Below are 24,940 nucleotides of genomic sequence, written 5' to 3' on the forward strand. Positions count from 1 at the left end.
TTCTTTCTGAAAAGTCCCTCAACCCCAGAGCCTCCTTCTCGCAGTTTCCACCCACCGGTCCCACTGGGCCCTGGAATCTTCCAGGCCCAAAGGCCTGCAAAGAAAGGGCTGAAGGATGACTTCGGGGCCTCCCCTGTAAATCACACCTTTAGGGACATTCCTCTGGGAATTATAAGAGGCTGCTGGGCTCCCAGAGTCCCTGTGAAAATGCAAACACCCACGAGAGTGTGGTCCCCGGAGGCCTTGGGGAGATGACACAGCCAGCAATCCCAGCAAGGGGAGGGGGTGGTACCAGAGGACCAGAGAGAGGCAGTACGCTGCCCCACAGGAGGCCCACGTCTGCTCCGGGCTGCACAGGCTGAGCCCAGGCATCCCAGGAAGTTTGAGCAGACTTTCGGCAGATTCAGCCTGGACAAGGATGCTGCGCTCTGGCCCAGGAAAATCTCAAGCTCAGGCTGGGGACGGGAGCAGGAGACAGGATGTGTGGAAACAGTAGGTAAGTAGAGAGAAGAGAGGGCCCTCAGGAACTTGGCTTCCTCCTCCTGCTTCTCTCCTAGCTTTCAAATGGAACCAGGAAAGAAGTGACAGCTTCCCAGGCTGGAGCTCACTAGACCCAGGTTCAAGCCCCACTGCTACCATTTACAGGTGAGTGGCTCTGGCAAATCATATAAGGTCTCTGAGTCTCAGTTTACTCTCTGGGGTAAGGATAAAATCTGATAGTGAATAAGATAAAAGCAGCTGATGGGTGAGATAAAACAACAGGCCTAGCAGCTGGCTCAGATGCTTAACAATGATTTCTCTTCCTTCCTACCCCTCTGAACTTCAGTTTCCTAAACAGCTTCTTTATGTCCTTCATAGAAGATCGTCAAAAGGGTAAAATTAGACCAGGGCTGTCAAAGGCCCCAGGAGGGTTAGGTCCCGTTCTTGTTCATTCTCACCACCCCTGCCCACCAGGCATCGTGACCACTCAGCTGTGGGCTGTTGCCGCGGCAACCACTGCCTCCCAGCTCTGTCCTCCACCCTCTGGCAACCCGAGGAACTGTGACCAGGCACTCACCCCAGCTGGGAGAAGCTGTACAGGGTCTGCCACAGCCGCAGCATCTGTCTGCAGGTCACAAGGGCTTCCTCTGGGCCTTTCAGTACCTGCTCCAGCTTCACTTTGGTGAACATCAGGCTGTGGGGAGGGAGAGCAGCAGTCAGAACGTCCCTGAGGGGGCCCCCTGTCCTCTGGCTTTCCTCCCAGGGTGGGACGCCAAGGGATTCTGCCCCCTCAGAGCAGCCCACATCTGCAAGCCTCAGAAGGGAGAATGCCCACAAGCAGGGCAGCCTTGGCTGCACCCCTGGATCATGTGCTCTGTGCCTCAGTCTCTCCATCCTCTTTCCCAAAGCACGTGTACTCTTCTGCACTGGTCAGTGTCCACATCGCTCACACATTTGTCCCCTGATCACGTACTCTCCCACCCACCCCCTGAAGCACTGTCTAGGGTGGTTACCAGTCTTGCTTTCTTTGCCCCTTCCCTCCTCAACCTCAGCTCTGCAGCATCCTCATTGAACACAGGGCAATCTTTTCACCTACACGGCCCCTAGGCCCGCGATGGGGCCTTGTATACGAGAGACGCAGAAGGAAACTGACTCAAGGAATGAGGCTCAGCAAGGAACTGTGAAAAGGTCACGAAAGAGCAGAGTTCTGCTCCCACCTTGCTAGCACATGACAGGTGCTCAAATAATATCTCCTAAATTGAACTGCAAACTTTGTTTCCTGACCCTGGATTCATGAGGACAGTCAGGTTTTATATTATCAAAGGATTCTTCAGTGAATAGCCTAAAATAGCCGGTTACCCTTATACATTCACCAGGATGAAAGCAACATGCAGTTCTATTCAGTCACCGTTTAAGAACACAGTTACTGTGCAAAGGGAGACAGCAACTTCAGAATCTCTTTCAACCCCAAAACCTGAAGTCCTCTGGGGTAAGAATGGTGGGGACGTGGCCCTGAGAGGGGCTGGGAAGACAGGGCTGGTCCTCGCAGGAGGCAAGACCACAGGACTGGTTGATAGCTGCCTCCCTTCACCCAGCTCACAGCAGAGACCAACAGAACGCTGGCTCGCCAGGGCCAGGGCGGGGTCTAGATGGGCAGTGGTGCCAAGTGCTAGACCTTCAGTGGTTGAGGAGTCTGGGGTCCTGGGGTGGGGGGTCAAGGCAGTGGCTATTTACCAACGACTATGGAATTACTGCCGTCTTTTTACCACAGGGACTGCCAGCCACACCGACGCACACCAGCTATCCAGGCAGCCTGCAGAGAACTTGTCCGAGGCGCTGGGTCAAATGAGGCTGGGACTCCTGGTTCTCACTGGGTGGTGAGCAGTGAGGCCCATTCATTCCCGGCACTGCTGTTGGGCAAACCTACATGTGTCAGGCCCTGAATTTGACAGCTGCCTGGTGGCTCTGCTGGACCACCTGAGGGTGGCACACAGGCCCTTGTGAAAGCTGAGTTCCGCACGGAGAGAGGGTGTGTCCCCGTGACCGATGCTGCAGCAGGGGGCAGGCCCATATAGGGAGGCCAGGCCTCCATCTGGACACTCTCCCCTCTGACCTTCCCCCTCAGTCAGGGCCTTGGGCCTCCAGCCTCACAAAGGACTTTGATGGCCTCACTATTCCTTTCTTCTCGCACCATGTTTTTCTCAGATTGTGATTTGCTGGTAGAAAATAAATATGATGAAGTTTACCCTGGTCCTCTTTTCAGAGGACAGGGTTTAAATTCTGGGCAAGTGTTATTTTTCTTCCTCATTTTCCCTCAAAAATGCCATGTGCCTCCTCTGCCCCTGCTCACAGGGTCCTCCCCCATCCCCACATGGCCACGCCTCTCCACTTTCATCCATTCCCCAGAGCCCAACTTTACAACCCACCTCCCCCAGGAAGCCCTCCCAGACTCCCAGGATGCCCTGTGCCTTTCTTAGAACATTCACTAATGAATCGTCCCGCTGGCCTACAACATCCCTAGGGCAGAAAGCGTGTTCCTCACGGGCAGGAACATGGTCTCAGTACCCCAGTGGGAGCTGCTGGGGACACAGGCCCAGCCACCCCCACTCCACTTCCCCAGATGCTCAAAAGGTCCAATGCTCCACAAGTACTAGGAGCCTTTGCTTTAGGAACATGAAGTAGAAGACAATTTCTGCCTTCAAGGTGATAGGGCTGAAAATGACAAACTGCCCAGAGAATCCAGTGCTGTATTTTTGGATCAGACTCAGTGCAAGGGAAGAACAGATAAGGGGTCTTGCCAGGACTGGTGCTTGATGAAAAGGAGGGTGGGGTGGGATGTGGTTGGGAGTTTGGGGAGGGGAGAGAAGCATGGGGGCGGAGGGGGGCCCTGTGGCTGGAAGGGTAGGTGTTGATGTAAGTAAAAGCCCTTTCCTGGGGACATCCACGCTCAGTCTACACTGAGTCTATAGCCAGAACAGCAAAGGCCCCTGGGCAGGGCGACTGGGGGATGGCTCATGGGACATTTCCTTGGGAGGACCAGCCCCGCAGCATTCTACTGGTCCCAAATCTCCCCAGACACATCTCCTCTTCAGCAAGCCCCTCTCTACCAGGGCTCTTCCCGCTTCTGCTCCCTGCATCCCTGACCACACCGTGTGCCTGGAACAGAAGTGGCCAAAAAAAGCTGAGCTGGCAGTACAGTGACTTCTACCAACGCTGGCTTCTTATCCTCGTGGCTGCTGACATTCCATTAGTGTGAGTGACCCAGAGTGGAATTTCTCAACCCAGCCACATCCTTTCTGGGCTGAGGCAAGCACTCCAACTGTCACCCTCTGGTCGGATCCTTCACTCCCAAATCTTGGGAGGTTTCAGACTAGTTCCTGAGATTTCCTTGGTCTTGCTATTCAGCGCTACCAGAAGAACCTTCCTCAACAAGGAGCCCTGTCCCGACTGTCCGTGACATCAATCCAAACACCTTTGTGTGCTACCTTCCATTCCTGCCGCCGCTCCCCGTGACCCTGGGCACCTGCACGCTGCTCACGGGGTGTCAGCAGCTCCCTGGACTGCAGGACAGGCTCCTGGCCTTATCTGTGCGTTGTTTCACGTTTTCGCCCCTCTGGGGCTCACCCTTCCCTTCTGACATCTGCTCAACTGCTAACCAGATGTCACCCTGACTTTCTGTGTGTCCCCACGGGGGGCTGCACACAGCCCCGTTCCAGGGTGGCCCATACTACGTCGTGGGGATGTGATCATCCGCACACAGTGAGCACGCCTCTAATGTACTGTTGAACCCTCTCCCACCTGGCAACAGGGGTCAGCAAACAACTCCACTCCGCACCGCTCTTCTAAGACAATCAGACCCCCTCCATCCCATTTACCAGGATGGGTGTGTCCAGTTCTTTAAATAATGGTATGAGAAGGCTGGCAGAGTCCTAGGGTGCCCTGTGGCTGGTGGGGCCCACATAACGGGCCATGGCCTCATCAGAACACTGCGCTTCCTGGGTGGGGCCATGGGAGGCCGCTGGCAGTGGGAATAGGGAATAGAGGCGGCAAGCCTGGGCTGCCCACCACCTTCAACCAGCCCAGCCGCTACCATACCTGTTTTATATGCTAAATGAGTCTAAAATGTGATCTGAAGAAAGGATTCTGAGACTTAAAAAACCTACTATTTTAATCCAACAGTTCCAGCCCTCCTCTGAGAAGTGTGACCACCCTGTTCCTCTCGGAATATTCAGGACAATCTTCAGTTAGCACTTAATTACTACCTCCCTCTCACATTTTTCTTTTTTGCCACAAAGGCTTATGTGTTTAATGATGAAGATAAGCTCATATCAAGCATTTTCAAATTCAGATACTCTAGAAACAGCTTGTGGCCAATCCTGACTGTAGATGGTTAAATTACTATTTATCTTGTCCTGTGTCCTGCCAGGTGTCCCCACGTGGATGGTGAGTGCCTGTGGGACAGAGCCCTACCTCCCTCCCAGTCAGTGTCCTCTTTGCTTTCCCAGGGCCTGGCACAGAGCTGAGCACATGGTGTCCGCTTACTACTGTGAAAATGTGCGTTGTGACAACCAGCCAGCCATGTCCTGGGTCTCACAATCCAAGTTAAATCAGAGCTGACTTCTGACAGCACCACTTGCCGCTGCTGGGTCCTGGCTAGGAGGCAGGCGAGGCGTCTGCTCACTTGATACCTCAGAAATACACAGCCAACAAGCAGAGTGCTGGCTGATGCCATTTTAAGCTGCCCAGAAACAAAATTTCACAGGACCTGGGGAGGAACAGGGTGCTCTGGACGTGACATGGAGGTGCCTGGCTTCTTGTGACTAGGGGGTCTTCATCCCAGAGCACGGCCACCCAGGCAGAGCCAAAAGCACAACAGAGGCACGTCTCTGAGACAGGAAAGCCTGTGATATTGGAATCTAGCAGCCCTCCAAGCTGCTGACAAAAGCTATTCCAGGGAGGAATGGCCACCTTGCTGTCCTGACCCGGCACGGATGTCATTCAGTGGACAGACTCTGGCCCCGAAGTGAGAAACCTGAGCCAAAGTCTCAGCTTTGCTGCCGCCCAGCTGGGCTTGTCACAGGTTCCAAACCTGTGAAATAGGAGTGAAGTCTCCCGCCCTGTCTGCCCCAGGGACTCCTGCAGGATGAACTGTGATGACCCAGAGGCAGCAGCTGAGAAACCCACAGCTGTAGTAAGCCCTCAAGCACAGGCCTGCCCGAGGCTTCAGGAAGAGATTCCTCTAAAAACGCAGGCCCAGCAGACTCCTAAGAGCAGTGTCCAGGCCAGATGCCTCTGCAGGCTCTCAGAAAGCCGCAGAGCTTCGTGGCCTATCCAGCCAGGCTGGTGGTCCTCCTCATAGCCCCTGGGACCCAAGATGGGCTTGAGAAAAGAGGATCAGAGAGGATGGACAGACCCACAGCCAACCGCATCAGGGCAAAGCAACCTCAGCTGTGACCCCCTCTTGCAAGCACTCTCTGTTTTTTAAGAGGTAGAATAAACACGGAGGTCTTTTAAGGCCAAATGCCTTTGTCTCCTCGCCATTGCATCTGAAGGCAGATGTGAAAGTGATTATTCTCTCTGGGGAAGGCGAAGGAGCAAGATCAGTGTAAACGCGATGACCTCTGTTCCAGCTGCAGGGGATGCGGGGAGGAGAGTCCTGGGTCCTGGCACTCTCCACAGTCCAGAGGCTGAGGCACGTGTGCCCTGTTGCTAGCAAGAGGCCCGGTGCAGCCACGAGCCCACCCTCTAAGAGACCACGCCCTCCCTGGCTGCCACCAGAGCCTTGGCAGCCCACGCCGGCTACCCTACACCCAGGCTCAGTGCTTTCTCAGCCACCGTCCTCACCACACACCTCATCTACCACTGTGCTCTGGTCAAGGTGGGGACCTGCCACCTCCAGAGTCACCTGCACAGGTCAGCACTCAGGGCCACAGACAGGCGCTCATGGGACCTAAACAGAACCAGCTCCTGCCAAACTGTGAACTATCTCAGCCCTGCAGAGTCTCTCTGTCTGCATCTGGGACAGCACTCTTCCCATGAGGAAGACAGAGACCAGTGAGGTCAGTGTCTTCGTGTGTCGCTGCAGGTCACTGGTTTTTGCCAATCTTCCTGATCGCTCTGGCCAGGGGCTGGTGATGGAGGTTCCCGGGGGAGGCATGGGTGGGTCTGGCACTTGCCCCTTCTTCTCTCTCTTCCCAGTCCCTGCCTGGCCTGAACTCCTGAGGCAGGATCAGCCTGTTAATTATTTGTCAAAAGGATTAAGACTTGGAGCTGTTCCCATTTGAGGCCAAGACAAATCATTTCTTTCCACTGCTCTGAAGAGGAAATACCTTAGGGTGGGCCTCCTCAGAACTGCGTGAGCATGAGCCTTTCCAAAAACTTGAAAAAAAAAAAGTATTTTGTAAATGGGGGATTTTTGTAACAATGACTCTGGCTAAGCAAGCACTGTCCTGGGGTCAGAGGTCACCTTGTCCATCTCCCATACCCAGGGCCTCCAATCATCTCCCCCTGTGTCTCGCCCCTGCTCCTCACCCCAGCACCCCACTCTTGGTGGCAGGCGGATGCTGGCAGAGCAGAGTCGGCTGCAGAGAGGGACACGGGCTGTGTGGGTGGCAAGCACAGCAGGTCCACATTTTTACTTCCGTGCTCCTTGAAGGAAGTTCCCTATAAAATTTACTCAGCATGAGCAATAAACACCTGAACACAGTAACTGCTGTGTACCAGAGGGAGCCACCTCTGGTCCCTGATTCATGCCCCATCAAACAGGAGGATGTCGTGCTGAAACATGGCCTTTGGCATCAGACAATGTGGGTAGACTTCCAGGCCCTGCTGCTTCCTAGCACATGCTCCTGCCCCTCTGAGCTCTACCGGCTGTCTGTAAAGCAGGGATAGTAATGGCACCACCAAAGACAGCTGTCGGAGGACTAAGGGCAGTAGAAGGCAGCCAGCCCTGGTGCCACCCATCAGGAGAGGCCAGCTGTCACCCTGAGATCGCTCCATCACCACTGGTCTTTTCCACAAGACTCTACACTCAGGCAGGGACCATGTCTTTCCTATGTTTATATGCCCAGTGCCTCACCTAATGTCACTTAACAAATCTCGGTCGGGTAACAGAAGAAGGAAGCTGAGTCACAAGGACTGAGGCCTGGAAAGCTGTAGGGTCCCCAGGACCAGGAATCAAGGAAGCAAAGCTGCAGTGCGTCCTGTGGAAACTCTCCGCTCTTCCTGGTCCTGCTGCCCCATCTGTGTGCCCCACCATTGCCATCGAGGGAGCCCTCCGAGGTGGGGGAGGGGGTGGCGGCAGGTATGGTGAGCGCACCAAAGCAGATATTTTGTCTTTAAAGGACAGTAATTAGTAATTCCAGCTGATGGCTGTGCTGTGCAGTTTTAATAAAGAGTTCTATTTTTATAGAAAACACATAATTGAGTGGAAAAAGCAGGCTATTCTCTGAGTCAGGCGGACACGCCTCTGGAAAGTATAACTCCTCAGCCACGAAGCCAGAGTCTGTGCACAGCGTGGGGTTCTACAAGAAGTGGGTTTCATTCCGGAAAAACGGATCCAAGTCTGATGACCCCAGTTCAAACTCCAGCTTCCCTTCTTCTAGCCATGTGAGCCCCTGAGAAGTCATTTTAACTTCTCAGAGCATCAGTTTCATATCTATAAAAGGGGAATGGTAGTATCACTAGCTCGGGGGGATTGCCATGTGGAAACAAAGTACATAAAAGGCCTAGAACTTGCTAGAGGGGTCAGTCCACGTGTGCCCTATCGGATGTTACTGACCTAGCCCCTGTTAAGTATGGTTGCTTACTCATGTCCTCCCTGCCTCCGTTTCCTCATCTGGAAAGTGGGAGTAACAACAGTTCCTCTACCTCCCAGGGCTGCTGAGGGGATTAAATAGTTAATGCATGCGAAGTGCTCGGAGAAGAGCCTGGCACAGAGCCAGGGCTGGGTGTCCTGTTATACAAGCTGTTTGCTTCTTGGTGTGTTATACTGCCCACCCACTGCAAAGGGGAGTCCAGCTCTACTTTATGGGCATGGATGCACCTCCTGGGCCCCATCCCAGGGGCAGAAAGGCTTTGTCTCAGGGCTGGGCCACTCCTGCTGGAAACCCGTGGGCCCCAGGCCACAGTGCCTACCTCCAACACGTTCTGATAGCACGGAGGTCAGGGAGTGAGGATCGGGGAGCAAAGGGCTAAACCCACTGTAAAACAAAGAATTCCTCTTGGAAAAACCCTGCAAATCACCTTTCTTTCTTTTCCTTCCTCTTCCCCAAACAAAACAACCTAGATTATCCACCTTTCTATCGGAGGATGCCATCTGACAGCAGGGTCACACGGAGTAAGACCACAGGAGGCTCCCCAGAACAACCAGCAAAGGGAAATGCTGAATGTCAGGCTGGCTTAGTCGATGAGGAACTGACCTTTGGGAAGAGCAGGCCGGTGCCAGTGATTATGCCTGGCTTTACACTTCCCTCAACCACATGGCCTGTGAGTTTACCCCGTGGCTCCTGTCCCCATCAGGGGCTGTGGCAGCCAAAAATGTTTAATGAACTTGGCAAAGTGATAAACTACGTCTGTGCTAATACCTCTGATCCCAGCCCCCTCACTGGAGGGCTGGTATTTTAAGCGTCCTTTTGATCTTCGACAAGTCACTGGGTTTCAGTCAGAGATATTAACAGAAGCCCCAGGACTCTGATCGCTTCTGCTGGGTGGAAGGCACCATTAGAAATTTATCACAATGCAACCTGAGAACAAGGTGAGGAAGGCCAGGTAGAGATCAGAGTGGTGCCCTTGAAGCCAACATTGGCCTTCACCAGACTCAGACTCAGTCAAGGTCTGGCTCCAGCTAACACCTAGTTATCAGCTCAAAACATTTTCCAAAACAGCCCAGGTTTCCTGGGGGAGATGCTATGACTGGTTCCATTTGTTTACAACTGGCAAGCTCTGGCTTGTCGAGAGGGCCTTACAGTTCCTGCGCTGGGGAGCGTCCCCTGGGGCTCTGACATCCCTTCCCCCAGGACTCTTCCAAGTCCCCCAGGACCTCAGCTGGGCAGGGCAGAAACTTCCAAGAGGGGTGGGGAGGGGAAGGGCAAACTGGTTTGCTCTTCTGTCAACAGCCCCAGCCCGATGGCCTGGACTTTCAAAACCAGTCTGGCAGGCTGCCAGGCCTGGGGTGGGAGCAGTGACTGACAGACTAGTTATTGGAAAGCTCCCATCATTAGCCCCGGAATGTTGTTTGGTTACTATGGCGACCTTCCCTCCAAGCAGCCTGACTAAAGCACAAGGAATCTGTTACCTAAAACCAGCACCCCACGGAGCCCATGGCTTCAGGAACCAAGCTTATCAGTGGCCTGTTCCCTGTGACCCTCTCCAGCTGGGCCTCCCAGCTGCCTCTCAATCCCAGAATGAGAAGGGACCAGCAAAGGCATCTCTGCACTTGCCATGGGACCTCTTGCATTCCGAGGCCTGGCCTGGCTGGGAACCCAGGTCCAAATAGGGAGCCTGCTGCCCCCTTGAGGCCCCCTGCAAGCTGGCCAGCAACAGCCTGGCCAGCACATGTGTCCAGGGCTTAGTCGGAAGCCCTCCGGAAGGAAGCTGCTTGGGCATCTGGTTCCCACTGTGCCAGGTTCACACCATCCCTGCAGGGCCATCAGTCTCTGTCTCATCACGTTTCTGCCTTTTTAAACTTGAACTCCATTAACTAAAGGTCACCCCAACAGCACAGGAATCAAGATCCTCTTTCCTTTGCTGTCTAATCCCTGAATTCAGGAGGATTTTTAAAAGTCAACTCCACGAAAGCTGGGTTTTTCTCTAGGAGTCTTGAGACTGCCCAGAAGAATGGTGACCTCTTGCGCAGCTAAGGAGCTTAAACACGTTTTCACAGCTTCCCCTGCCCTCGTGCACAGGACGCCCGAGGCCCACCATGTGCACTGCCCCTGTCAGGCCCCACGTTATGGTCTTCTATTTGTGGGCACCTTCCAGACCCCCTACACTGCTGCCCTTGAATGCAGTTGTAAACCAGCTGTGAAATCTTTTCTTGTCTGAGTCTCACAATAGACCTAGGAGGCAGAGGGAGGCAGGACAGATGTCACTCGCTCAGCAGAAGAGAAAACGGAGGCACAGGAAGGAGGAGCAAGCTGCTGGAGGTAGCACAGGTAAGTGACAGGCAGGGACCTATTATGGCCCCCACATGGGGACAAGCTCACCAGGAAAGCATCCCACCAGCATCCCCTCTGTGCCAGGCCTCCTCCAACCCTGACACTGGCCCGCCGCCCTCTCCTTCACTAAGGCAGCCTCTGCAGAAGGGAAGAGCCTCTACAAGGTCTCAGCCACTGGGGCAGCTGTTGGCAAGGCGCTGGGTGGCAGACAGACCCACACCAGCAGCCTTTAAGTGCCCGAAATACAGACCTTGTTGGGGATGCCAAGGTCAGGGTGGGGGGTTGGGCTTTTTTGCTTAGGTGCAGTGATATTTATTGAATCAAAGGTTTAATGAACTGCCGTGGCAACAGCTGGAGCCACACACAGTCTGTTCCCAAAGCAGGGAGCAGCTGGAGAAGCAGGAGGCAGTTTCAGTTGAAGAGCAATGACATTCTTCAGTGATCCCTGACCGGTAATGGACTCAGTGACATTTCCTGCTAATCCCTGGGTTTCATCCATGGGGAAAAGTATTGACTTATTTGCAACTGTGAGCTGTGGTCACACCCTAGGGTCACTAAACAGTGCTATGTAGCAGGTGGATTTTCCACCCCCACACCCAACTCTATTAATATATATATATATATATATATATATATATATATATATATATATAAAAATATGTATTTTTTTTATGAAGGTGATTTTTTTTTGCTTAAGACAACAGAAGTGTGTTCTCTCACAGTTCTGGAAGCCAGAAGCCCCCCATAATTTTACCGGTTTTGCAGCCTTGGAGGGCTGGCTCAGATCAGAACAGAGCTCCGCATGGTCGCGGAGGTGAGGGGCTCGCAGTGGCTCAGAGATAAAGACCCTGCTACTGCTTCTCTCTCCCTGCCACCCCTAGACAGGCAGACTTCACACAGTGAGGCACCACTGGGGAATGGGATGCTCTGGTTCCCAAATGCTCCACGGGAGGCCTCTCTGCAGTGACAGAGAAACACAGGAACCCCAAGGAGACCTCTGGGGATGGGACTCAAATGTTGTCCTTCCCTGGGCTGTGACCCCAGGCCCCAAGAGCTGTTGAGATCCCTGCAGTGGCTCTGCGGGGCTGGATTGGGGAGTGCTATTCCCACAGCAGAGGCTGCCCCTGTAGAAGGCTCCTGCCTGCAGAACTAGGGACACAGAGTGGCAGTTATCCCACACACTGACCAGCAGCACAATCTGCACCTGGGCCTCCCACCTTTCTTGGGTGTAGGACCCCTCTGAGGCTCTGCTGAAAGCCATTTCCATGGATGCAGGCACACAGGTGCAAATGTCATAGTTCCAGTCCAGGCATTCCTGGAAGCCCAGAAGTCCACCCACAGGCCTGCTAGGGGGTCACTAACCTCACAGCAAGGACCACCTCCCCCACATCCCCATGAAGATGCTTTGGTGAGTGAAGCATTTCCTGTTGAAGGAGTTGGCACCAGAATGAGGAGGGAAGAAAGGTGGGGTGGGGAGTGCATTTGGGAGAAGACGGAGAAGACATTCCCACACCAGCCCAAGAGCCTGGGAGGAGGGGGAAAGACAGCGGGAGGCAGGCGGTACCCCTCAGGCTGGGCTGGGAGGCGCTGCCCCCACGTACCAGACAAACCCCACTCCCACCGTGTCTCACAGAGCGTGGGCTCAAGCAGACTTTGAGAAAGTGGTGTCAGCCTCCCCACATCAGGCCAGGGATATGATTCTGCCAGTAGGAAGTATGCAGCCCAGAAGTTAGGAGGAGACGTGGCGCAGTCAGATGGGAGATGCTGGACTGGGAGCCTCCTCCACTGGGATGGGGTTGGAGCGGGGCCAGGGGGCAGCGTGTGGACCCCTTGCCTGGCTCCCATGGGGCAGCTCTATTCCATCTGCTTACGTCTCCATTTACAGATAAGATTTCACTTGGAAAAAGGACTTGCTGAAAAACGACGTCTGATGCCTGGCCTAGCCTCTCATTTCTTCTGTGACACACGCTCTGACCCCCTCCCGACTCTAGGATTCTAACCCTTTTTTGGTGACAGTTTCTCTTTCTACAGAAGCCTAAGTGACAATACATACACACACGCACAAACACACACACACGCCCACACAAAGCCAGAGGCAGCATGAGAACAGAGCTTTGGAAAAACAGTCAGGTAACTGGTACGGGAAGAAGAGAACCTTTGTCCTTCGTTTATTTTCATAAAAGCAAAAAATAAAATTTCTACACAGTAAGTCTCACTGTATTGTACTTGGGATTAATGAGACAAGGTAACTAATCCCTCATCCACACACAGTTTTATCCATGTTGAGCATTCCCTAAGCTACCTATCTTTTAAAGTGAACTGATTTCGATTTTAATAATCTTTCAAGTACAAGATTGAGGCCAAGAGCCAGGGCTGTCTCCCAAACACAAAGAACTGGCTATGTGGTGCCCGCCACGCACTGCCTCTGCTTACACCTGGCCGTGAGCAGCTGGCACCCACCTGGGCCAGGTCAGTGGGTCAGAAGTCAGGGTGCTGCAAGCCGGCAGTCAGTCTGGATGAGGGTAAGCAGGGTGAACTTGACCTGCAGGATGAACACCTGCCCTTGGCCTTTTACCCCCGGGGCTCCCTCTTCAGCAGGACACACTGGGGAGCTTACAGTTAGGACGCTGTCACTCCCAAAGTACCTTGCCTGAGCCTTGACAGGCAGGAAGCCACCCCCAGCAAAACTCACAAGCACAGCCATGGAGGCGGCCTCTTAAGGAGGCCAAAAGTGCAGGGAAGCCTGAGCCTCGGCCTCAGGGTCAGCGCCGCCCCTGCTGGGCAGGATGCACAGAGAGACTCCTGGGCTCTCCTCCCTGGGCCGGGCGGCCTGCAGCTTCCCTCCATCACCGATTACGTCTGTGGCTCCCACCAGTTTCCCTAATTCTTTGTGAACCTGCTTCTGCTGCTAGCATGAGTCACCTCCCTGGGTACCAGCACCGTGCTCCCTCCTGCTGTCCAAAGCAGGAAAGCCTTTGACTGGTTCTAAATGGCCCTCCTTCAGACCCTAAGGTGGGGCACAGTGGGAGTGGGAGCGCTTGTGGCCCCACACCCTGGGATCACAGGATTCAGAGAAACTAAGTCTATCACCCCCAGTATCACCTGGCTGGGGGAGGAGGGCAGAAATCCCTCTCATTCCCTGTCACCGAGCATTGCGCCCTCCTGCCACAGCTGGCCCAGTGAGGCTCCTGTTCCCCAGTGTCCTGGGTGGGTGGCAGTAGGTCCTCTGTGTATAGTCCTGCTCCAAGCACCAATGTGTGGGCCAAGTGCAGCGAGAACCCTGCTCCACACAGAGACAGAGGGAGAGGCCAGGACTATCTTGGAGGAAGTTAACCCCTTCCCCCCGCCTGCCCATGGCCTGCCCAGCCACAGGAGGATGGGTCACTTGCCTCCACCAGTGCAGCCAGTGTTAGATCCCATCCTTGGCTGGTTGTGCCAGGGTTATGATTAGGTTCCACAATTTAGTGTCCCCATGAGGCTCAAATGAGGAGCCCAGGGTGGGATGGCCCATGTACTGGAGCACAGTTTCCTCGGTGGTTCACACAGTTACTGCAGAGAGCGCCCCACTCCCCACATGGCCCCTCCTGGCATAGAATGGAATGCCAGTGCCATGCTCTGACCCCACCAGTCCTCGCCCTACTGTGGCTCTCCAGCCAGGGAGTGTGCCTGCAGTGGGTGCTCCATCAGTGTGTGCTGGCTGGCGACGTGGCAAGGCGGGGTGTGCACAGCCAGCCCCCCAGCCCAGCAGGGTCCACAGGGAACTCACTTGAAGTTCTCTGGATACTCGGCGATGGCCATGTTGATGACGTCCAGGGCATGCTGGTAGTGCTTCTGGGCAGAGAAGAGGAGTGCCAGCAGGTGAAGGGCGTTGGCGTCATCCTTGCACACTTTCAGGGCCTCCTGCAGCTGCTCCATGGCGCTGGAGATCTGCCAGAGAGAACTGCCAGCTTAGCGACCTTCCCCAAGGCCTGTGCCTCTCCCCAGGACTCTGGGGCCACAAGCCAACCAACCAGGGCACAGCAGACTCAAGTGAGACCCTGGGCACTGGGGCTCAGGTGAGAAAATACACCTTCAAATAACACGCTGGAAGGATCTGCTGCCCCAGGTCAGGCCCGGGAAGCCGGTGCTATTTCCTAAACTGGAGGAGTAGGGGCTAAAAGGACAGGGCACCCAGACCGTTAGCTACACATTTTTGCTCTGAACCTGTCCATGCAGTGATGGGGCGACAGATAAATGCCACCTCCTACTCAGAGGCTCACAGTGGCAAGAGCTTAGGTTCCGGGGTCAGAAGGGGCATGGATCCCAGCTCTGCCACTTCCTAGCTGGCACCCAGGACAGAGGACTTCACCTTTCTGAGCTGCAGTTCTTATGCTGCAAAATGACAGTGGCTGAGAGGGTGAGACAGGTAGAATTGTCTTGAGTACCAAGTGTGTTTGAAAATGTGAGTTTCTGTCTTGAAGCCTCCAAAACTCAGGCAACTAACGAACAGGTAAGATTCTTCTTTCCAGTCTTTGAGGGATGTGTTCTCTCAGGTGCTCAGGCCCGAGCATTGTGTCAGCTCCTGTGACTGTATCCACACAGGGCCCTGCCCTCCTAGGAGCATCCAGAGTCTTTCTCAGAAAGTCTTGCTCCTTACCAATCCTCGGTCTCCAGTCTCCAATGCTCCTTGAGGGGCCTACAGTGCAGGGAGGCTGGGGCCTGGCCACCGCCTGGTCTCCATCTGGCCTCTGTACTGGCTGTAGGCACTACTGCCAGGCCCAGAGTCCTCCCATGGGGAAAGGTCAAGGGAAGTAAAGGAGGAAGCCAGGGTCATTATGGGCCAACAGCTTGCCTTGCCCGAGTCTCTCCAAGGCTACTCCTGCCCTGGTGATTCTCCAGAGTGGACCCCATTATCCTGGGCTGCATGTCCAAATCTGCAGCCGTGCATGCTCTGGGCAGGATGGGCTGGAGGGCCTCAGAGACCTAAGCTGGCAGGACTGGCTTAGAATTCATTTAGGGGCCCTCACCCCCCTGAGGCTACCAAGTTCTGGGGTCCTCAAGGAAACTGGGTACCAGGTTCCACTGGCCTGGCCTAGCCATCTCTCTGGGAGGACAGACGCCATTCATCAGAGGTGGCTGAATAATTAAAGATATTTAAAAATGTATCACCAGAGGTTTATCAGGAACTTGTCTGGCAAGCAAAGCACTGGCTCTTTTACAGAGGCTAAAAATAAAGTGGTCTCAAGTATCTGTGTCCATACTCCTGGGAGCACCAGAGCAGACTGATGTTTCTAGGGAGACAGGCAGAGAGGTACCAAGTGCCTCCTCCAGGACCTGGAAGTCAGCAGCCAGGGGCACAGTGGGACAGGGGCTGGGACAGGCAGTGGCAGCCTGGAGGCAGAGGAGGGATGGAGCGACTGGGGAGAGGTATGGCATGACCATGGGGAGGGATGGGTGCAAGAGGAAAGGAGAGAAGCAATGAATGGCTGAGGGAAGGTCAACAGGGCTGCTGGGGGAAAAATGGTTGAGACAGGAGGACCTGGAGAGGGAGAGAGTGTGACTCACGAAGAGACAAGTCAGGGCAGGGTGGACATGGGCACTGGGTTCAGGTGTGGGGCAAGAGGGAAGGGGTCCCACAGTAAAGGGGCAGGGAGGGGACGAGCCAGGCTGACACTGGGCTTGAGGGGAAGGTGAAGCAGACAGTAAGGTGAACAGTTTGGGGGAGCACAGTTCCCCGAACTACCTGAAGACCAGACCAGGGGCCAGAAGCTGACACCGACCAGTAAAACCAATAGCCAGGCTGGTGGACAAGGTTCCAACTGCCCTGTTTCCAAATGCAACAGGGGAATAAGATACTTAGAGCCACGTGGGGTTTCTTAACTGGGTCAGAGTGGACTCTGGAGCAGAGTGGACTGTGCTGGCCTGGCCAGTTTCCAGTTCCTGAGCTCAGGGAAGTCAGCACCTCAGGTGTAAATCAGGGCCAATGGCGCCCTCGTCGTCAGATGCAGGGCTCCCCCAGGCCAGTGTGCGGCGCAGCAGCACCTCGTTAGCTGGGCTGCCTGTACCCTGACCACAAGTAGATGGGGGCTCTGGTGACTCCTCTCGCACAGTCTGGAGCCCAGCCTGTGTCCATGCTGGCTTGTTTGCTGTCCCCAAGCAGTCCAGGGTCCACACTCACCAGGTCAAGGCCACTGAGAGGTCTTGCTTTACAGGCCAGGTGTGTGCACGAACCACCAGCCTGAGAGGCCAAGCACATGTGACATCAGCAATTTGGAAGAGCCTGGGGGATGGGAGCCCTTGCTCTTTTCTGAAAGGCAACCTGCTGGGTGGGTGATTGCCTGGTCCCACAACCTGACAACTCAGCTGCTCAGCTTAAAGGATGCAGGTCGGCCTGGAGAACCATAGGTGGTCCCAGTAGGGCAATGGTGGTCAGAGTATGGGAGGCTCCCATCAGGCCCCAGAGGCCGAGCCTGATGTTGGCATCTACAGGATCAGGGAAAAGCTTTGGGTCATGCAGAAATAGCTCCATGTACCAGTCACTCTGCTCCCCCAGACCCTTGGGCAAAGCTCAGCAGAAGGCAAGGATGCAAACAGATGTTTATTGTGGTCACCTGTCAACTTTTCATGTCATGTCTCAACTGACATGTTGTAGGGGGACTGAGAGCAGAGAACAACCCCCTCCTATGTCCCCACCATGGGCAGGGGCTTTACCACACTATCTGACTTAAGCCTTAATTCTTACTAGATCCCTGTGAGGTGGAGTATGAATGCTCACATAACAGATAAGGAAATAGAAGCTCAGAGAGGTCAAGTCACTTGCAAAGGGTCACACAGCTGATAAAAGCAGTGGGGCTAGGAGATCAGCAGCCCCAGGGACTTGTGTGTTAGGAATTCTGAGGACCCACCTGGCGGACAAGGGCCAGCTGCAGGGACACGTAGAGGATGACCTGGGGGTCGCCAGGCGCCAGCTGCTGGGCTCTGAATGGGGAAAGGGAGCAGCAAGTCAGTCACAGTCACCTAGGATTGATCAACCAGTGAGCGATGAGGGCTTCCAGCATGCCAGCCCGTGCTGGGCACCAAGCGGCAAAGTGTCAGGGATTCCGCCCACCCCTGCTTTGAAGGGTGCTCAGCAAATGATGGCTGGGGCAGAACGCATCAGGGCAGCCACAGCAGGGGGCAGTGGGCTCCAAGAGGGCTGGCTCTGGCTGAGGTGGGGGTTGTCTGGGAGGGTAGGACTAGGGGTGGGGAAACCCCTCTCCTCTGGCCTGGGTCTGGCCTGTACGGAGCCTGGAGCCTGCCCGCTCCACTGTGGGACAGGAGAGAACACCCCCGAGGATGGAGGGGCTGGGAACAGCCTCTGCGAAAGAAGCGCGGGAATGACGAGCTGGTGGGAGAAGGGAGGAAATGTCCTCTGGCCCTGGGAGCTTAGAAGGAGTTGGCTGGGATAGGACTCTCCTACCTCACTGGGTCTGAGAACAAACCGCCTGAGAGGGGAGCTGGATGCTCCAAGGAAGCCCGCATATTGAGTCTGGGGCAGGCCCCCAACCAGCAGCTCCCACCAGTGCTTTGACAGAGCAAAACACACAGGGCTCAGGGAGAAGAGCCCTTCGATGGGCCAGAGAAAGGAGAGGGGAGGGAGCTCAGGGGGCTGTGGTGGAGAGGGGCTCAGCAAGGACGCCCGAGGGAGGGAGGGCCTCACTGGTGGAGGGGCTGGGAAAAGACAAACACCCTTTTGGAGCCCCTGCTACTGGTAGGTCAAGGTGCATTCTCCCTTTATTTCATGTAATTATCACAGCGATAAAGGGGTACTGTTCCCTTTTAGAGCCCTGAGCTCAGGGAGGGCGGGAGCCTAGCCTGGAGGGAGCCCTCAACCTGCCCACCCAACCCTAAAGGCTGGTTTCCTGCTTCCCATGTGAGCTCTGAGAGTCTCAGTTTGCTGGGCAATAAAATGGGGACAGAAATCTTTGCTCTATCCACGCCAGAGGGTCCTCTGAGAAAATGTGAGACTGAGGCACCTCCTTACCTCTCCAGCATCTGCAGTGCTTTCCGGTGCAATTCGTCTTGCTTGGATTTCAGAGTTGCTGCAGGAGAGAGGGTGGAGACAGAGCCATGAGGGGCTGCTGGAGGGGGCCAAACCAGCCCCACCCCATCTGGGGCACAGAGCTCTGTGGGGAGAGGCCCCACGGGACCCTGCCTGGCAGGTGCTTGCACTCAAGCAGCTCCTAACGGGTGCCACCCTCTGCCCTTGTTACCAGGGTAGAGGGTATGGGTCTTCCCCTGGCCCCAATCTCCTGGCCTGCTTCTAGGCACAAGAGGTCCTTCTTCTCCTTCACCTTCTTTGCCACCTGGGTCAACCTGACCCTTCCAAAGGCCCACACCTGGAGAGAAAAGCTACCATCTCTGTCCTGGCCACATGCCTCCTTGGGTTTCCTCACTCATGTGGCTTCTCCTCTTTTAACCATTTCAACAAATTTTAGGTGGACAATTCAGTGGCACTAAGAACATTCACCATGTTGTACAACCATGACCACCATCCATTTCCAGAACTTTACCAACTCTAGCAGAGTGTCTGAACCCACTGAACACTAAATCCCTTCCTCCTAGCCCACCAGAAACCTCTATCATACTTTCTCCACGAGGTTTCTTACTTTAATCCAAAGCTGGCACCTTTCTGGTAAATTGAACCTGACTTTAAATGCAGTAGGAAAGGCATTAAAAGCTTTAGCGGGTGCTGAACTCCCTGGGAAGCTTTAAAATGACTGTCGTCCCAGGCTCCAGCCAGACCAGGTCGGAATGCTGCTGGCAGGACCAGGTGTGGATAGATGTCAGAGGTCCCCAGCTTATAAAGCAGTCCTGCTTCTGACGTATATGTGGCGGGGTAGAGAACGGCTTTAATCCCAGAGGATTAAAGTCACAGGGCAGGTCTCTTGCTCTGAGCAAACTGGATTTTGATGAAGGGATTCATGATCCCCCTCACTTGACCAGAGTGTGGAGACCCCAAGGTTCCCTGTCAGAGGCTCACTAATGTCCTGAAGAAACAGCAACCACTGTCACTAGAGAACAAGGAGCGGGACCCCGGCACCCCTCCCTCCCCTCCTGTGCAAGTGCTAGCTGTGGTTACCTCTCACTGTGTGGGGCCTCTGAAGCCTGCTCCTGGGGGCTGGCATTTGGGAGGTGTGGGTGGGAGCTGATCAGCATTCCGGGTTGGGTCTGGGTGGGGGCCCATCCCTCCCTTTCCCTCAAGCTAGGGAAAGATTCAGAGGCAGGTGGCTGCTGACCCCTAGGGGGACACACAGCTGAGCTGGTGAGGTTGGGGAGAGAATGCCAGGCTCCAGGCAGCAGGAGTGGAACCCATGCACCATTTAATTAAATGCCTGCTGTGTACCCAGCTCTATGCCATGCACTGAAAGGGAAGCTGACGATGGTGCTGAGGGTAAAGGTGAACCAGAAGGAAGACACTGTGGGGTCGGGGCTGGTGGTGCATCTCAAGACGACAAGCACCACGGGAGCGGAGGTCAGCGTGGGCCAGGCCAGGAGCTGGGGCTGGGAGGGAGAAAGAACTGGGCCCATGAAGGCAGCGTGTCTGAGGCTGGTGAAGTCTGAGCAAGAGCGAGGATGGACTGAGGGGTGTGTATGTGTGTTCACGTTCACGTGCACATGTATCTCAGAGAAGCTGATGGAGGTGTATTGGGGGGTGGGCACTGGGAGGCCATCAGGAGGCCTGAGTCGCCCCAGCAGAGGCTCCCAGGCCTCGGCACTTACCATCGGAGGCCTGCAGGCTGTAGGTGAGACCCAGCGCCAGGTAGCCCTTGGAGAGGAACTCCCCGGCCTCCTCCCCGAGGTGGATGACAATCATGGCAAAGCGCTCTGCCTCCTCCAGCTGTAGAGAAGAGAGGCAAAGGTTACTGGGGAGGATAGGTATCCAGTCACCAGCCTGGGGCCCTCAGAACTGCAATTCCTTACACCTGACCAGAGAGGCTGGGCAGCTTGTCCAAGGCCACACAGCCACAGAATGCAAGGATTACCTTTCTTCTACCAGTAACTCCCTGGATCTTTCCCCCCAACGAGGGGTTGTGCTAAAGGTCCCAGGGTGCTACCTCTCACAGGGAAGGCTGCCCTCACTCTAGGGACCTCGGCTCTCCAACAGCTGCTCTGCTGAGAGCATGGACCCGGGGCCAAGGCCAGTCTGTGCCGACTCCTTTCCTCCCTCTTTCATCGGTAGTGCCTGTGTCTGCCCCTCCCCTGCTCAGCAGACAGAGGGAAGCCGGGATCGGGGGTGGGCAGGGCTTGAGGACTGGGCCTCGGGGACACGGCCAACCCTGCGGAGCAGAGTGGAGCGGGCTGCTACTAAGGCTCCGGCTCTGAGCTCCCTCCCTGACCCGGGGGAAGCTCCAAATTTTCAGGGGAAAAAGGCCTGGGGCTATTTCTGTCCTGGGAGCAGGAGGGACTGTTCCAGTTGGAAAGGGGCCAACTGGCACAGGTCACATGTGCACACATCACATGCAACACGTGACATGAAAAGGGGATACACAAAGCAGCCCTCACAAGCCCCCTGGGGCACCCAGGGTGGTCAGGCCTGTTGGGAGGTGGGGAGTGGGGGTGGGCAGCTGGCCCACAGGCCTTCCAGAAGCCACCCCCACAACCCAGGAGTGTCATCTGCCCACATGCCTCGTGTGGCAGCATCCCTAAGAACAGTGATTGGTACAACCCTCAGCAAGGGGCTGAATGATTCACACACAAAGCCCCACCACCGCCCAATGTCAAGGCCTCCTTGTGTGGGCCACAGAGGCCCAAAAAGTTATGCTGGGTTCTGTTACGCCAGCCAGAGTGCCCTTGGAGAGGAACTCCATCCCCAAGGTGGATGACCATCATGGTAAAGCGCTCTGCCTCCTCCAGCTATAAAGAAGAGAAGCACCCAAAGTACAAGAAAGGCAGAATGGGTGAGCTAACAGCCCAGAGACAGATTGCCAGAGGGGCTGAATCCCTGTGGCTCTACCACCATCCCTGACAAGGTCAGCCTTTCAGCCCCCTCACGGTCAAGTTCAAGCTGCCAGCCTGGGCAGTGGGCCACCTCCAGATCAGTGGACTGGTCACCGAAAGGATGCAGGAGTCTGGGGAGTTGGGCCTGTAACACCATCACGCCTGAGGTCTCAGGGCTGGGGGGAGGCAGCACCTCAGGAAACCCCACAGCTGCCCGCTGCCCAGTCGCACTGTCTGGGCGGACTTAGGCTATAGACACTGAGATCCATCTCCTGGAGCATGTGGCCAGCAGCACTCAGGAGGGCTGTGGGGCCCTGAAGTCAGAGCCAGGTTGAAAGGCAAGCACAGGACAAGCCCTCTGACACAGGCTCAGTGCCTGACAGACTGTGTCCCAGAGGTCCTCACCTCCCCCCTACTCCAACCGCTTCTCCCTACAAACCTCCACTGAGTCTTCTGCAGCACCAGGCTCTATGCTGGCCTGGCTGGGGAGGCCCAGTGAGGAGGAGGCAGATGCCTGGATGAGCATGCATGGAACTCCTGGGAGCCGACACTAAGGAGGGCCAGGCCCCGCAGGGCAAGGGGGCTCTTAATCAAGGCTCTGCTGTGTGATGCTGGCCTGGGGCTATGGGAGCCCCAAGAGAGGGGCAAACACCTGGCTGGGGTTGTCCAAGGAGGCTGCATAGCTGAGCAGGTACTGGAGGCAATAAGGGAAGGGTAAGTGAGCAAACAGCCCCTTGCCCACTTCCTAATCTGCCACTTCTCGTCTTCCAACTGTCTATAAGTATCATTATGACCTATTCAAACAGATGCGAGCTTTTTTTTAATAAACCACCAAATACGAGTCATAAATAGAATCCAGAAACCTACTGCACTCCATGCATATACATTCTCCTCATGGCCATGTCCTTCTCCTCAGCAAATGCCAGCTTCCATCTCCTGCAACCCATGCAGAGAGGGTGCCAGGAACAAAGCGGAGCAATTACTGGCAAACAGGGGGAAGTTACTCTCCTATTCAGACACATCATACTCTGGATTAATAGAGCTCACCACCGTTCAGCTTTAAAATGTGACAACATACAACCGTAGCTTGTTCAGCTTGTGGTCCTCTCTGACCCCAGGTTAGTAGCTTTCCCTGACCAGTACTTGCCAGCCTTGCCCACGTAGTTTAAAATGGTCTCTAAACACAGTGTTGGTATTTGTCTCAAATCAAACCCACAAGGCTTCAGTGGACCATTTTCCTACATGGCCAATACTATTTTGATTTCAGTTACCTACCACAAAACAGTTGTTTGCATATGGAGTCAATGTAATGATTGCAAAGGAAAAGAAGTCTAATCGATTCTATCAAATACGACAATACACAATATAACATACAGTAGTAATACGTTTATACATGGGTGCCGTAGCCAGCAAAAGAGAAAAATGCTGTCACAGCAAAAACAAAAACCCCAAATATATAAGTATTTTAAATATAAAAATATATTTTAGAAACAGAAAGCATATTTAAAAAATCTACATATAGTGCACAATTCCCCTTCACCTAAGACAAGAGTGGAAATCCTAAAATAGGGCTTTTCCACTTTTGTTCTGAAGTACGAGAATCCCACCCAAATCCAGAGTCAGCGCCACACCCGTGAGTGAGTTTTCCATGCAGACAGCAGGGCAGCCTAGCAGCTAAGAACACAAGCTCGGGGGCCGGACTTCCTGGGCTTAGATCCTAGTTTGGCTATTAACCGTGTGACGTCGGGCTGGTCACTTCACTTTGCTCTGCCTCAGTTCCCTCTTCTGTAAAATGCGGATAACAAGAGTCTGCCCATAGGGTTTCGGGGGGATGGAATAAGGTAATAACATGAGAACGCTCAGACCAGTGCTTGAACAAATGTAACTACAATTATTATTAGTTGTAATTTTAGGTCTATAATTAATTTAATCCCCCAGAATTTTTTTAAGTCCCATGCTAATAGACGGGGCGAATGCCGTCTAGAGAGGAGAGTCCTTGTCCCCTATAGCTACATGAGCTCACTGACAAATTAGGAAGTGGCATCAAAGACGCTCTTGGAATCCAGAGAGGGGACAGTACCGTCTGCCTTGTCTCTGGCCTGACCCTCAGTCCCAGAAAAGGATTGACTCTACACAAGGATAACAGGGTCCCTGCAGCTGTGCCGGGTCGGTCAAACTCTCTGACCCCTCCCCACGGTCTGGGACATACATACGTGTAACCACCCACCTACCCTTGTTACAAGATTCACGTCTATTGTGGGTAATACACTCGGATGTTTCCTATCCTGTTCTGATTGCCTACTTCCATTTTTAAAAAGAGTTCTACTTCACAACCTGCTAATGGTCCTCAACCTGTGATGTGAAAAGGGTAAGTTTAGTTGTTGTTTTTTTAATTGAAATACCATCAGTTACAATGTGTCAACTTCTGCCGTGTAGCACAACGTCCTAGTCGTGCATATACATACATATATTCGGAAAAGCAAGTTGTTGACTGAATTGCCAAGCACCTGCCCATCTACAACACCCTTGCCGTCTTTCTCCCCGCCAAGGACCTCCTCTGCCCTTTCCCATCTCCCTGCACTTCCTCCTGTGGCCCCCAAAGTTAACAGCTGATGGCTCTGGGGTTGTGGCCACTGCTTTCGCAAGATTCACTCAGGTTACAGTACTGGGCCCTTCCTTCTCATCAAAATACTTCTAGGAGGAGGGGTTTTCAAAGCTTTCAACCATTCTCCTCCTACGCTGCTTTTTAATACTTCCTTTACCTGTGGCAGCCATGTAACTGCCACAAGACCCAGGTAGAGATCCTCCCCCTCTTCCTCCCTCGCAATTCTCCAACGGTTTGGTGCTCACCTGGCATGTCACAGCACTGTAGCCACATCACGGAACGGGTATTTCATAATAGAGGGTTCTGAGGCACAAGGATTTTAGGGGACCGATTCAAGGTCACCCGGCTTGTAAGTGCCAGAATCGAGTTTCCAACCTAGAAGTAAGCTTCCAATCGAGCTTCCAACTCAGGTCTCCTGAGCCTACATTTGAATCTATCTGAGCCACCTGATTCGTGGCAGCCCTCTGTGGTTCTGCATTTCTCCTCCTCTCTGACCCTTTGGGAAAAGGATGCACGGAAGGATGTAACATTTGGATTCTTTGCTTTTGTTTTTCATAAGTAAGGAAAATGTTCCCGTGCCTTTCCAAGTTCCTGCATCTCTCCAGTTCTCCTAATTTGGTCCCCACACAGGCAGGCTCCTGGCTTTGCACTCTGCTCCTGCTCGGCCTGCCGCGCTCATCTTGCAGTGGGCCAAAGAGGTTGTCCCCCTGGAATCCTCACCTCTTCCTCCCCTCCTGGG

At 54.3% G+C, this 24,940-nt stretch overlaps 1 protein-coding gene across 2 annotated transcripts in view; it reads right to left on the reverse strand.

The window, feature by feature from the left end:
- TTC7A (tetratricopeptide repeat domain 7A) overlaps positions 1-24,940 on the reverse strand; it is a 117,375-nt gene that overhangs the window by 24,905 nt on the left and 67,530 nt on the right. For both annotated transcript variants that reach the window (XM_006216440.4, XM_072937771.1), the window contains exons 12-16: positions 20,379-20,496; positions 18,640-18,697; positions 17,522-17,594; positions 14,404-14,564; positions 1,058-1,174 (exon numbers count right to left, since the gene is read on the reverse strand). In XM_006216440.4, coding sequence (XP_006216502.1) covers positions 1,058-1,174; positions 14,404-14,564; positions 17,522-17,594; positions 18,640-18,697; positions 20,379-20,496 — 527 coding nt within the window. The remainder of the gene's footprint in view (positions 1-1,057; positions 1,175-14,403; positions 14,565-17,521; positions 17,595-18,639; positions 18,698-20,378; positions 20,497-24,940) is intronic.

Source organism: Vicugna pacos, chromosome 15 (genome assembly GCF_048564905.1).
Source record: "Vicugna pacos chromosome 15, VicPac4, whole genome shotgun sequence".
Lineage (NCBI taxonomy): Eukaryota > Metazoa > Chordata > Mammalia > Artiodactyla > Camelidae > Vicugna > Vicugna pacos.